The sequence below is a fragment of the Peromyscus leucopus genome, chromosome 1 (assembly GCF_004664715.2).
Source record: "Peromyscus leucopus breed LL Stock chromosome 1, UCI_PerLeu_2.1, whole genome shotgun sequence".
NCBI lineage: Eukaryota > Metazoa > Chordata > Mammalia > Rodentia > Cricetidae > Peromyscus > Peromyscus leucopus.
This window is the reverse complement of record NC_051063.1, coordinates 52,983,619-52,997,274: the sequence shown is the minus strand read 5'-3', so window position 1 is coordinate 52,997,274 and position 13,656 is coordinate 52,983,619. Positions and strand designations below refer to the sequence as shown.

At 44.4% G+C, this 13,656-nt stretch overlaps 1 protein-coding gene across 1 annotated transcript in view; it reads left to right on the top strand.

Moving 5' to 3' along the window:
- Armh3 (armadillo like helical domain containing 3) overlaps positions 1-13,656 on the top strand; it is a 175,499-nt gene that overhangs the window by 35,935 nt on the left and 125,908 nt on the right. The window contains exons 13-14 of the mRNA XM_037207348.1: positions 1,218-1,287; positions 2,576-2,636. Of these exons, the coding sequence (XP_037063243.1) occupies positions 1,218-1,287; positions 2,576-2,636 (131 nt within the window). The remainder of the gene's footprint in view (positions 1-1,217; positions 1,288-2,575; positions 2,637-13,656) is intronic.

Here is a 13,656-nt window from a genome sequence, read left to right as displayed (position 1 = left end):
TTTTTTTGGTTTTTTGAGACAGAGTTTCTCTGTGTAGCTTTGTGCCTTTCCTGGGACTCACTTGGTAGCCCAGGCTGGCCTCGAACTCACAGAGATCCGCCTGCCTCTGCCTCCCGAGTGCTGGGGTTAAAGGCGTATGCCACCACCGCCCGGTGAGCCTTTTATTTTCAAAAGGCAGTATTTATTTAATTTTTCATTATTTTAAAAATTACATTTAGTGTGCGTGTGCACATGCGTGTGTGTACATGCACTTACACCTCTCTGCCTCTATGTGCATGTGGCAGAGAGGAAGTGTGAGTGTCAGGACGACCTGCAGGAGTGGAGTTAGTTCTCTCCCTCTATCACATGGGTCCCAGAACTTGAACTTGGGTTGTCAGGCTTGGTGACAAGTGCCTTAAACTGCTGAGCCATCTTTTTAAGCCATGCTCCCCCTGGATATTGAGTCTTTTGTAGCCTAGACTAGCCTCAGCCACACTGTGTAGTGTGAGCTGGCCTTGAACTCCTGATTCTCTTGCTTCCAGCTCCTTCATGCTAGAGTTACAGGTATCGCCCACCACGCCCAGCTATGTAGTATGGTTTTTATTTAATAAGACAACAGTCTGCTTTACTCACCTGAGAGGTGGAGCGAATGGAAGATGAAGCTCGACTAGAGTTGAGTTAAAAGGATCACAGCGTGGTTTCAGTGTGAAACTCCCCCCCACCCCCAGACTGCTACAGTTGCTGTCTGTGGAGCTGCAGCCATCCTCGCCTCTTTTTATTTATTTAGTTTTTACTTTTTAAATTTATTTTTTATCTATGTGTATGAGTGCTTTGCTTACATGTATGTCTGTGTACCACTTACATTCCTGGTGCCTGAGGAGGCCAGAAGAGGGTGTCAGATCCCCAGGAACTGGAGTTACAGATAGTTGTGAACAGCCATGTGGGTGCTGGGAATTGAACCTGGGTCCTTTGGAAGAGCAGCCAGTGCTCTTGGGTGCTGAGCCATCTCTGCAGCCCTGTAAATCGTATTTTGTCAGAGGCCTTCATTGATAACTCAGAAGCACTTCTCTGACCTTCCCCTCCTTACCCCTGCCACCAGAAAGAGCAAGACAAGGTAGACTATGTAGAGTAAACCTCTGTAAGAGAGATTGGGTTTGCTTGAGAAACATGATAAACCACTGGATTTCGGTTCAAGTGTCTGCTAACTCCCTTTCTTCTCCCTGTGTGTGTTTCGGAAGCCGATGAGACACAGGAAGAAGGCAGCTGACAAGAACCTTCCTTGCCGTCCCCTGGTGTGTGCAGTCCTGGGTGAGTGAGTATAGAAGGGCATTTTCTGAGGCATTGACAGCTTTTCATGATGAAGGTTTTGGATGATGTGCTTTTTCCTCATCGTGTTACATAAGAAATTTTGTTTATCGTGTATTCTGTAAATCAACCCCAATGACTAGAGAGCTCAATGAAAGGATGCTGTTGCTCAAAAAAAAAAAAAAAAAAAGAAAAAAGAAAAAAGAAAAAAAAAAAGAAAAAAAATCTCTCCTGGGAGGAAAATGAGTATGACCGCTTGTCACCAAGATTTCAAATTCTTTTTTCTTTTTACATTTATGTATTTATATGTATATAGTGTTCTGCCTGCATGTATCCCTGCAGACCAGAAGAGGGCACCAGACCTTATTATGGGTGGTTGTGAGCCACCATATGGGTGCTGGGAAATGAACTCAGGACCTCTAGAAGAGCAGCCAGTGCTCTTAACCACTGAGCCATCTCTCTAGCCTGATTTCAAATCCTTGTTTCTCTTTCTTGGTCTGCATTGATGTGTCAAAAGGTTAGAAGGTTTAAATTTGAGGTTCAGACATGGAAAACTTCCCTTGAGTAAATGTAGTTGAGATGGGGCTGAGCTGGTAGATAGGGCTGCATCCCGGGTCCTTCTGTCTGCCCCCAAATATGCATTTTCCTCAGGGGAATTGGTAGAAGTCTTCATCTCAGTTTCACTTGGCTGTTCAACGTCAGTTCCTGATTTAGAAACAGTAATTAAGACTATATAATAAGCTCTGTTGACCAAGAGCCCCACAGACCATTTCAGTCCACTTCTGTCCAACGGGGTGCCAGTGAGTTTGGATAGCCCAAGTCTGCGCATGTGTGGGAGAGCTCCACACTTCCCTCCATGCTTGCCTCACTGCTCTGGTCTCAGACTTCCCTCCAGCATTCTGTATTTGTGCTGTGGTATGAGATACGTGAACAATGAAGTTTCCCTTGTATCTAAAGTTATTGGCAGGTCCTTCTAGAAACAAGAGAGTGGATGTTTAGTTTGTTAACTTACAAGAGAGTGAACCATTTGCTGAAACTTAGTGCGTGAAGCATTTTACTTGTAATTTCCAAATGGCAAGTGTTAAAAAAAAATGGCATAGCAAATAAATTGGATTCATGCAGATAGATGTTGGCAGGGGATGTCATTCAGTGTGAAGGTGGGGGATGCCATTTATTGTGAGAACAAGGTACTCACAGCTTTGAGAAATGTCCCCCCCCACCCCCCCGCAACTCAAAGGTAAGGAGTGAATTTCATCGTGCCTGAAGCCATTTTTCTCCATTCCCCTTTTAGACCTGATGGTGGAGTTCATTGTAACACACATGATGAAGGAGTTCCCTATGGATCTGTATGTGTAAGTGCCATGGTTCATTTTATATGTGCAGACTTACTGTAAAGAGTCAAGTGGTAGAAAATTTATGGTCTGTTTGACTTCAAGAAAAACACATTGGTCTGAGAGATGACTCAGTGGTTAAGAGTGCAAGCTGCCCTTCCATATGCCGTTCGGTTCCATAGGACCCAAGTTCAATTCCCAGCACCCATGTGGTGCAGCTCATAATAGCCTCTAACTCTATTTCCAGGCTTTCTGACACCTCTAGCCTCTCTGGGAACCCATACTCATGTGTATATACCCACACACATACATGTGATTGAAAAGAAAACAAGTCTTTAAAAAAGGAAAGGAAGGAAACATTTGTGTGTGAAGAAATACCAAGAATCATTGTGTTAGTCATTTTAGAAGGGGAAAAGTACAAACTATATTTTGGGTTCTGCATATCTCTTTATTATCACTTTAATTTTTTTTTTTTTTTTTTTTTTGGTTTTTTGAGACAGGGTTTCTCTGTAGCTTTGGAGCCTGTCCTGGACTAGCTCTGTAACTCAGGCTGGCCTCAAACTCACAGAGATCCACCTGCCTCTGCCTCCCGAGTGCTGGGATTAAAGGTGCGCGCCACCACCGCCCGGCTTGGTTTTTTTTGAGAGATGGTTTCTCTGTGTAGCTCTGACTGCCCTGGAATTCTCTCTGTAGACCAGGCTAGACTCAAACTCACAGAGATCCGCCTGCCTCTGCCTCCCGAGTGCTGGGGTCAAAGGAGCGCTCCACCGCCGCCCGGCTTCATTATCACTTTTAAGCTCACTGCGTGGAGATGTGGATAGATGACTTGAAGCAGAATCACAAGAGACTGTCACATTCGGAAGACACGTGGAACTGGCATGCCATGTCATTTTCTCTGTGCTAGCACCAAAGCAGTCACTAGAATTTGAGGGTGGCTAGAGGTCAGGAGAGACCTTTAGATCTGTTCTTAGCACCCATTGTCTTGATAACCTAGATCCCTACTAGGGGGCAGACTGTGTCTCCAGGGGCCAGGCTGAACTAACGAGGTCTGACTATCCATCGCCGTTGTTTACTTGAGGGCATGAGACACTCCTGAAAGTCATCATATTTTCATGAGGTTTAGGTAGGCCATTGAATTTCCCGTTTTCCCTGCTGCTTTTGCAGTCTTTGACACTTTTGAACAGCTGTGACACATTAATGTCACTCCAGGTGTGTCTAGTCTTCTTCCTTTAGAAGCAGCTCAGGACAGGCATATTGGTGCAGGCCTGTAATCCTTGCACTTGAGGGGTGGAGGCAGAAGGATTAGAAGTTCAAGGCCATTCTTAGGTACATAGTATTTTGAGGTAAAGCTGAGTCATTTGAGACCTTGGATGCGCGCGCACACATACACACACAGCTCAAGTTAAATCTGACAACAGAATTAATACCTTCCTTTTTCCTCCTGAACGTGCAGTTGGTATGCTAACTTGTCATACTTTATCCCAGTGTCAGGGGTGTAGATATGTTGCTTGTTTTGGCTTTTTTGGGGAGCCTGCCACCCAGCTCCCAAATAAACCACACACGGAGGTTTATTCTTACTTATAAATGTCCAGCCTTAGCTTGGCTTGTTTCTTGCCAGCTTTCTTTACCTTACCCCATCTGTCGTTTGCCTCTGGGCTTTTCCTGTTCTCTTACTTCTGTAAATCTTACTTTTACTCAGTGGCTGGCTGTGTAGCTGGGTGGCTGGCCCCTGGAGTCCTCCTCCTTCTCTGGCTACTTCCTATTTTTCCAGATTTCTCCTTCTATATATTCTCTCTGCCTTCCAGCCCCACCTATTTCTCTCTCTTGCCTCACTATTGTCTGTTCATCTCATTATTATATCATCAGGTGTTTTAGACAGGTACAGTAACACACCTTCACAGCGTTAAACAAATAAAAATAATAACCTTAAAATAATATTCTACAACATAGATATGTACAGAACTTTACACAGACCAGACCATCAGCTTTTCAGATTGCTTACAAATTGTATATGCTTGGTTTCCTAGGTCTAGTGTAATAATATAAATTTTACTTTTGGATTAATAAGTTATAGTTTGCCATACTTTTTGGGTGTTTAGAAGTCTGATGCTTGACTTTAATTCAAAGACCAATGAAACTACTTTTCTTTTCTTTCTTTTTTTTTTTTTTTTTGGTTTTTCGAGACAGGGTTTTTCTGTGTAGCTTTGCGCCTTTCCTGGAACTCACTTGGTAACCCAGGCTGGCCTCGAACTCACAGAGATCCGCCTGCCTCTGCCTCCCGAGTGCTGGGGTTAAAGGCGTGCGCCACCACCGCCCGGCTGAAACTACTTTTTATACTACTTAGCAGATGAATTTCTGCTTATTTTAGATAGAGCCTTTGGAAAGCAGTACCCTTAGGGATTAGAAATGTTTTTACTATAAACTTTCTGACTTGTTACTTTCTTTTCTTTCTTCCTTCATTTGTTTTTAAATTTTATTTATTATTGTGTTTGTTTTCCTGAGACAGAATTTTACTATATTGCTCTGGCTGTCCACCACACCCAGTTCTATTTGTTATTATTCTTTATGTTCATGATCTTTGTGTGTGTGTGTGTGTACATGTGCTTCATCAGGACAGAGGACACATTGACAGAATTTGTTGGCTCCTTCCACCATGGAGTGCCCTGGATTGAACTCAGTTGTTAGGCTTGGTGGCAAGGGCCTTTACCCTCTGAGCCCTCTCCAGCCCTACCATGTTATTAACTGGGTTGTTGTTGTGAGACCTCGGCTGTGCAAACCAGGCTAACCTCAAACTGTGATCCTCCTGCTTCAGCTTGTAAGTTGTTATTGGGATAACAGGTGTGCATCATCACTCCTAGGTATTTCCTAATTTTAAAATATGCTATTTAGCCAGGCCATGGTGGCACACACCTTAAATCCCAGCACTTCGGAGGCAGAGGCAGGCACATCTATGAGTTCAAGGACAGCCTGGTCTACAGAGTGAGTTCCATAACAGCCAGAGCTAAACAGAGAAAACCTGTCTGAAAAACGAAAAAACTCTTTGTGTATGTGTGTGTGTGTTATATTAATGTACCGTTTGCTTTGTATTATAAATCACTGTAGTGTATGTGTTATATAAATGTACTATTTACTTTTCTATTATAAATCACTGTAATTTTAGTTTCTTGTTTTATAACTAAGGAAACTGAGGCTGAGTTTAGGTGCTTTTCTCGGGGTTATTCTTAGACTGTCTTTTACACGTGAATCCAGTTTTTCCCACCATTTTGTTTTTAAGATGGGTCTCATGTAGCTAGGGTGGCCTTGAACCCCATGTCAGTAAAAATGACTTTAACTTCTTATCCTTCTGCTTCTTTCTCCCAAGTACTGCGATTACAAGTGTGCTCCATCATGCTAGATAAAAACATTTTTCTCTATTTTTCTTTTCTTTTCTTTTTTTTTGGAGACATGGTTTCTTTGTATAGCCCAGGGTGTCCTGGAACTCTGTAGACCAGGCTAACTTCAAACTCAGAGATCCACCTGCGCCTTCCAAGTTCTGGGATTAAAGGTGTGCGCCACCAGACCTAGCTCCTAAATTTCTCACTGTAAATCTTGGGCTGTCACTGTCCTTTATAGGTGTATTATCTATTAGTGTACCAAAGTACTCCAGAACCTAGTAGTTTAAAATGAATATTCATAATTTCACAGCTTCTGTGGTTTAGCAATCTATGAAAAGTTCAACTGGATATTTTTAGCGTAAGACTTCTCCTGGATCTACAATTTATTTATTTTAGACTGATTCTCATGTATCCCAGGCTGGCATTTGCTGTGAAGCTAAGGATGACCTTGAGCTTCTGATCCTTTAGCTTCTGTTTACTGAATGTAGGGTTGCAAGCATATGCTTTCCAGGCGTCTTTTATGTGGTGCTAGGCATGAACCCAGATCTTTGTGCATATAGGCAAGCACTACCAGCTGAACTACAACCCTTGTCCTGGCCTGAAACTTGTGTACAGCCTAACTGTGTCAGTTTGCCTCAGAAGGCCGTGGAAAAAGTGTTAGCTGGGGCTGAAGGCCAGTGAAGTTCTTCCTGGGTTGGAGAACTTGCTTCCATGTTCACTTAATAGTTAGTTATTGGTAAGTCTTGCTTAGGTGTTTTCTAGATGTGTGTGTGTGTGGGGCGGGGGAGGGTCAGAGGACAGTTTGCAACATTCAGTTCTTTCCTTCTGCCATGTGGGTCCTGAGGGGTCAAACTTGGTTCTCAGGCTTGGTGGCAGGCATCTTTACCAGCTGAGCCATCCTGCTGGCCCAGGCTGCAGTTCTTTACCTGGATCTCTTTAGAGGTTGGTGGATATGGCAGTTAGCTTTCTTCAAAGTGAGTAATCCAACAGAGAAAGGAGTGTAGTACTCTAGATGGAAGAGGCAGCCTCTGTTACTCTGCATTTCTTCTGGTCACATGGTTATAATGTGGGGGGAATTATTCAATAGTGCTTTGTTTGATTGTTACTTCTAAGTCATGTTTTGGAAACTCCAGTGCAGCAGTGTTGGGATGTGGCCTAATGAGAGGTATCTAGATAGTGAGAGCGCCTCTCTCCTGAGTGGATGGATCAGTGGCAACTGACAAAGGACTAGAGGTTGTGGGCTCATGCACACCTTCTCTTCCTCCCTTCCTCCTGGTGCATGTTTGTGTGCACAACTGTGTGCAAGCTTATTGTCCTTATTTCTTCTGTCTTCCACTATGAATGATGCATAGAATATTCTCCCTTCCTAGGTGCCAGCACCTTGATACTGGACTTTCTAAGGAACACATTTCCTTGTAAATTATTTCATCTGAGACAGAGGATGTGAGTTCTAGGAGGCTAGGATTGCCACGAATCATGTTTCAAACGGTATTACGGTTGCATGGCTAATGAGTTGCATAAGCAGGATGCATACTCATTTCTTCTGATCTCAAGGTTGTATTCTCAGCATTTTTTTAAAATAAGGAACAAAAGAAAGGTATATATAGAGTGACCACGTTGGCAGGACCTCGGGGGAAAGCTCCATTTGGCCTAATCCATACAGAAGCCTAGGAGTTTTCTCTATGTGGATGCGTAGGAAAAGAGGATCAGATGGGTCAGCTTGACTAGTTCAGGCGGGGAAGAGCTGCAGAGGGGTGTATGTTACAGTGTTCATCTGTCACCTGAACCCGCCACCAGCGTACCGTGCACGTTCTGTTCTCCCCAGACCTAACCTGTGCTTCCCGGCTTTGTCCCAGAACGTTTCTGTACTGCTGTCTTCTCCACCTGCTCCCTGGTTGACCGTTCTGAGGTTATGGAAGATGGTGAAAATGAAGAGAAGAAGGTTAGGCAGAATTCACTGTCTCAAAGCCTGTATCCCGGATGTGTTCCAGATTCCCCTCCCCCGCTTCCATTTCCTTCCTCAGTTTTGGTATTTGGAGCATCCATCGCGGTGGCGTCCTTTTTAGGTGAACTTGTCTGCTCCCTGCTGGGCGGCAGGCCAGGTTGCTGTTCTCACTTCTCATTATGTACAGCAGCTCAGCAGCACCAAGAGGGCTTGAAAGCCAATGAATTCCTCCCTTTCAGATAAGTTTATAACCCCATGGTGGAGTCAGAGCCTGGAGCAGCACTGAGACGTTTCTTCCTTGTGTCTGCATGTTGTAGGGATGGCAGTGACAGGGAAGGGGCTCTCCCAGGGGAGACGAGTCTTGCTGTAACAGTAGAAGAAAGCGCCAAGTGTAATGTTCATTTCTGCTCCTGCTCTTCTCGCTTCCTGTTGCCATCCCTGTTGTTACCACAGGGTTTGAGGAGAAATGAATTCAGAAAAATAAATCTTCCTAACTCACTCTTCCGTGGAAGACTTAAGCCCACTCCCCTTCTTTTTTAAGACTGGTTCCACAAATGATGCAGGAGAAGAGGAAAGTCAGGAGAAGTTGGAGAAGGCAGGGCTGGCTTCCTTAGACTAGGAAACCACTATGTGCGTGGGAGAGACACGCAAGAAGCAGTCAATTTGGAATCTTCTGCCAGTGTGTGTTTTTAAGGATGTAACAATTGTTGATTTTCTTTTCTTTTATTTTCTTTTTTATACAGTCTTGCAATGTAACCCAGGCTGGCCTCAAACTGTCCAGCCTCCTGCCTCAGCTTCCTGAGTGCTGGGATCATAAGTGTTTTACCAGGGCTGGAGAGATGGTTCAGCAGTTAAGAGCTCTGCTTGTTTTTCCAAAGGACCTGGGTTCAATTCCCATCGCCCACATGGCAGCTTACAACTGTCTGTAACCCCAGTTGCAGGGGATCTGATATCTTCACACCAATGCACATAAAATAAAGTTAAATAAAAGAAAGAAAAAGTGTTTTGCCCTCCTTGGCATATGCCACTTGTTAAAATTATCATTATGCTTGGTAAATATCTGAGTCATTGTGAGCACAAGGCTAACAGCATACCTGTTAGGTGAATGTGAGACAGCAAGAGAGCCTTTTTGGAGTGTTGTTTCATAGCCTTCAATAAGGGGCATAAACGGGGCTGTAGGAAGTAAGTGTCTCAGCACTGCTCTGGAGTGTCCACAGCAGCTAAGGTGTGTGTGTGTCCAGGTTCAGCCCACGCGGGAGGCACTGGCGTGCACTCCTGACCACGGGGTGTGTGAGTGGCCGTCCTCTTAGCTGCAGCAGCAGCATTCACAGCTGGGACCCAATCACTCAGGTATGGAGATATTGATAGAAGCTTCTATAGATTGGCTAAGGCAAATCATGGCTCAGATGAGGCTATCATTTAGCAGATTGTTGTGGGAAATTTGTTTAACTAGGCAAAGATGTGTTGTATTTGCATTAATTAAATAAAATTAACCTCAGTTCAGAGAGACTGGCTTAGGAACTAGTTGACAGGAAGTAGCAGGGAGGAGCTTCGTGTGGGTTTTTTAGTTGAGGCGGTGTGTAAGGAGAGAAGCTTCCTGATGGCGGTAAAGAGAGAACGTTTAGCGTTTATCTCTAACCCCAAGATAGCAGGTTTTCACCCTAGCCTTTGAATCTCGAGTTTTATTAGAATGAAAGAGATTTAGTTAAAGCTACCTTTAACCACAGCAACTGCCATTGTCCAGGAGAACAGAATCCTCTCAGGAATCCCCCTCCCCAGCTGCTAGTAGTTTAAAGCTCAGACACTGTGACCAAGGTCACACTGCAGGAGATGGCAGCTCCATCAGATGAGATCATGTCACCATTTCTTAAAAAAAAAAAAAATAAGGAAATGAAGCCGGGCGGTGGCGGCGCACGCCTTTAATCCCAGCACTCAGGAGGCAGAGGCAGGTGGATCTCTGTGAGTTTGAGGCCAGCCTGGTCTACAGAGTGAGCTCCAGGGCAGTCAGAACTGAGAAATAGAGAAACCCTGTCTTGAAAAACAAAAAAAAAACTCAAAACCAAAACAAGAAGAAGAAAAACAAAAACAAAAAAAAAATAGTTTGGAAACTGGAAGGATGGTTTACTTGGAATTTGTATTCCTGGGTAGTCAGTCTCAGAACAGGTTAGATTTTTTTTTTTAATTTCTCTGATTGCTAAACATTTTATGTGGGTATGTATGTGTTATGGTGAAATATGAAACCATCAGACAATTTTAGGGAGTTGCTTCTCCTGCCTCGTTGAGGCAGAATCGCTTCTGTTGTTTCCCCTGTACTGTGTACTTGAGGCTTCCTGGTTCACAGGGTTCTGGGTAATTCTGTCTTCACCTCGTAGCAGCGTGCTGTAGGAGTGTCGGGACTGCAGCTGTGGCATTGCATCCACGCTTTCTTGCATGGGTTCAGGTCAGCAGGACCGCATGGAAACTGCTTTCACTGCTGAGCCATCTCACTGGCCTGATACTTTGTTGTTTTGAGACAGAAGTCTTGCAGTGTAGCTTTGGATGGCCTAATACTTTCTTTTTAAAACATTTATTTTTATTTTATGTGTATGTGTGTTTCATCTGCTTGCATGTACTACCCAAGAGGGCCAGAAGAGGGCATTGGACCCCTCGGAACTGGAGCTATGGATGGTGCTGGGATTTGAACCTGAATCCTCTGGGAGAGCAGCCAGTGCGCTTAACTGATGAAACATCTCCAGCCCCGCACTTAGTATTTTCTGTGTAGTCCAGGCTGCCCTGCTCTCTTGACAGTCCTCCTTCAGGCTGGGATTACCAGCATGTGCCACCACACCTGGTTTAAATTTCGGACATCAGTTTTCGAACTGAGTGTAAACTCTTTAGCGTTTACCTTTGGTGCGCTGTTAGGCACCGCAATGCCCCCAGCGGGTCCCTTTGGCTCTCACCTCTCAGAGGAAGGTTAGTCGTGTTCTGTTTCTTTTCACCTTTGCTAGGAGGCCCCAAAGAGTAGCTACCCTTATTCAGCTTATTCAGTGATCGGATTGGCCCATAGACAGATGCAAGTAATATTTTAGACATCCTTGCCTTAGACTAAGGGCACAGAGTCTGAGAGTTGCACCTCTGTCTCAGGAAGTACCCTCTACTTGAAGCTGCCATTCAGCTGCAGTGTACTTGAATGTATTAGAAAACTTCTGCAAACCAAACAGGCTGGACAAAGCCCCCTCCTGCCAGGTTTTCCCTTGGCTTATTTGGTGCTTCTGTTTTCCCCTTCTCTCCTTTATTCTTTCATGTTGGAACGGTTTCTAGAGAATGAGTGAATACACAGGGTAGGCCTCAGCTGGGTGTAGTGGCCTGGATTTCGAATCCCAGCTCTAGGGAGAATGGAGGTCTGCCTGGGCTCTAGAGCAAACCTTACCCAACAGACAAAGACAAGATGTCACCTGGAGCAGCCTGAGGAGTCCCCTAGTCTTTTAGGAACCTCAGTTCAGGTGAGATCAGATATTTTGCTTTGCTGTAGAAAAGAATTTTAGGACAAGCCAGTACATAGTAGATTTGGAGTTTATTTCCATTTTTTTTTTTTTTTTTTTTTTTGTTTCTTTGTTGGTGTGTTTGAAACAGGATCTCAAGTATCTTAGGTCGGTCTTAAACTCACTTTGAGTCATTTCTTGGACCTCTTTGCAAAGGGAAAATAAGTAGAAAAAAGGGCCAGGCGTGATGGTGCACGCCTTTGATCCCAGCACTTGAGAGGCAGAGGCAGGAGGATCTTTGTGAGTTTGAAGCCAGCCTGGTCTGCAGAATGAGTTCCAGCCAGGGCTACATTGTGAGACCATCTCAAAGGGGGAAAAAAGTCAAGAAGCAGGGGGAAAGAAAAAACAAAAACCAGAACAGTACTGACTTCGCTATGAAAGGTAAGAGCCAAAGTAACCACCCAGAGAAGTGGTTCTCATCCTGTGAGTCTCAGCCCTCGTTGGGGCGTGTGTGTGTGTGTGTGTGTGTGTGTGTGTGTGTGTGTGTGTGTGTGTGTGTCTGTGTGGAATTACCCTTTCACAGGGGTCACCCAAAGCCATTGGAAAGCAGATGTTTACATTACAATTCAGAACAGTAGCAAAATTAGTTATGAAGCAGTAATAAAAATCATTTTATGGTTGGGGTCACCTCAACATGCGGAGCTGTATTAAAGGGTTGCAGCATTAGGAAGGCTGAGAACCACTGCTCTGGAGAAATTAAAGCACCTACCTAACAGTGCACTGTAGTCAAACATAATGAAGTGTGTTTACTTCCTCCATATGTAAGCTCCAGTTTAACTCCCAGTTTTCATCCTGCCTCCACCTCCACAGTGTTAGGATTACAGATGGTTGCTGGTGTGCCTAGCTTTTACAGGGCTAAGTGTTGAACCCAGACTGCACTCAGGCTAGGCAAGCTAGGCACTTCAGCCCAGCTTCTGGAAATATTTGTATAAAATAGATTTTAAGCCCAAGATTTAAGAGAAAGAGACAGAATTGGGTAAGGCGTTAAGAAAGGCCTGAGTGCATGATTGAGCTTCCCTAGAGACAACCATTGAACTCAGAGTAGTCAGTGGTGCCATATGGTGGGTTTTGAAGCAGTTTTCTTCAAAGGGTTGCTGGGAATCTAAATGAGATACTAGGTGTTTCCTGCAATGGGTAAGGTCACTTCTAGAGCACAGGGATGTAGTGCAGAAAGTTAGAAGTTCTCCACTGAAACAAAATGAACATCTGGAGTGAAAGGTAGCCCTACCCAGAGTCATACACATTCAGGCCTTAATCCTGCTTAATTGATGTTTTAGAATTATCTGTGCCAGTAACCTCTTGCTTCGCAGCTGGGGTGAGGCTTTAACCAGAATCTGGAGTAGGAGTTGTCTTTCCTGTCCATGTCCCCATATTTTTTTTCTGTATTTTTTCCCTGCCTTATCCCTTAGCTCCATACCATGTTCAAGACTACCTTGGTCTACATGAGACCCTATTTCAACACAGGCTGGGGATATAGTTTGTTTGATAGAATACTTGCTTGGTGTGCATGAAGCCTTGGCTTTGATCTCCAGCACCCCATAAGAACTGTCTGTAATACCATTGCTTGGGAGGTGGAGACAGGAGGACCAAGAGTTTAAGAGCAGCTGAGCGAGGTGGCATGTGCATTTAATCCCCGCAGATCTCTGTGGGTTCGAGGCCAGCCTGGTCTACAGAGCGAGTTCCAGGACAGACAGGGCTACACAGAGAAACCCTGTCTCAAAAAACCAAAAAATATCAACAACAAAACCCAATACACACACACACACACACACACACACACACACACACACACGAATGAAAACAAAAATCAGCCTAAGGGTGCAGGGAGCACACATAAGTTCAGTTCTTAGTTGCACCAACCAAGTAACTAGTTATGTGTCAGCAGCTACTAGTGGTCAGTAGTCCAGTTACTAAGCTATTCAGTTATGCATATCACAGCAACACAGTATTTTGTTTTGCTTTGTTTGTAGCACAAGTTGGCCTCAAACTTACTATTGTAGCTGAGGATGATCTTGAACTCTGTTTTGTTTTTTTCAAGACAGGATTTCTCTGTGTAACAGCCCTGGCTGTCCTGGAACTCGCTTTGTAGACCAGGCTGGCCCCAAACTTAACAGATATCCACCTGCCTCTGCTCCCCGAGTGCCAGGACCAAAGGCAGGTGCCATCGTTTATATTTGCGGCCGTCTAACCCAGCCCTTGCT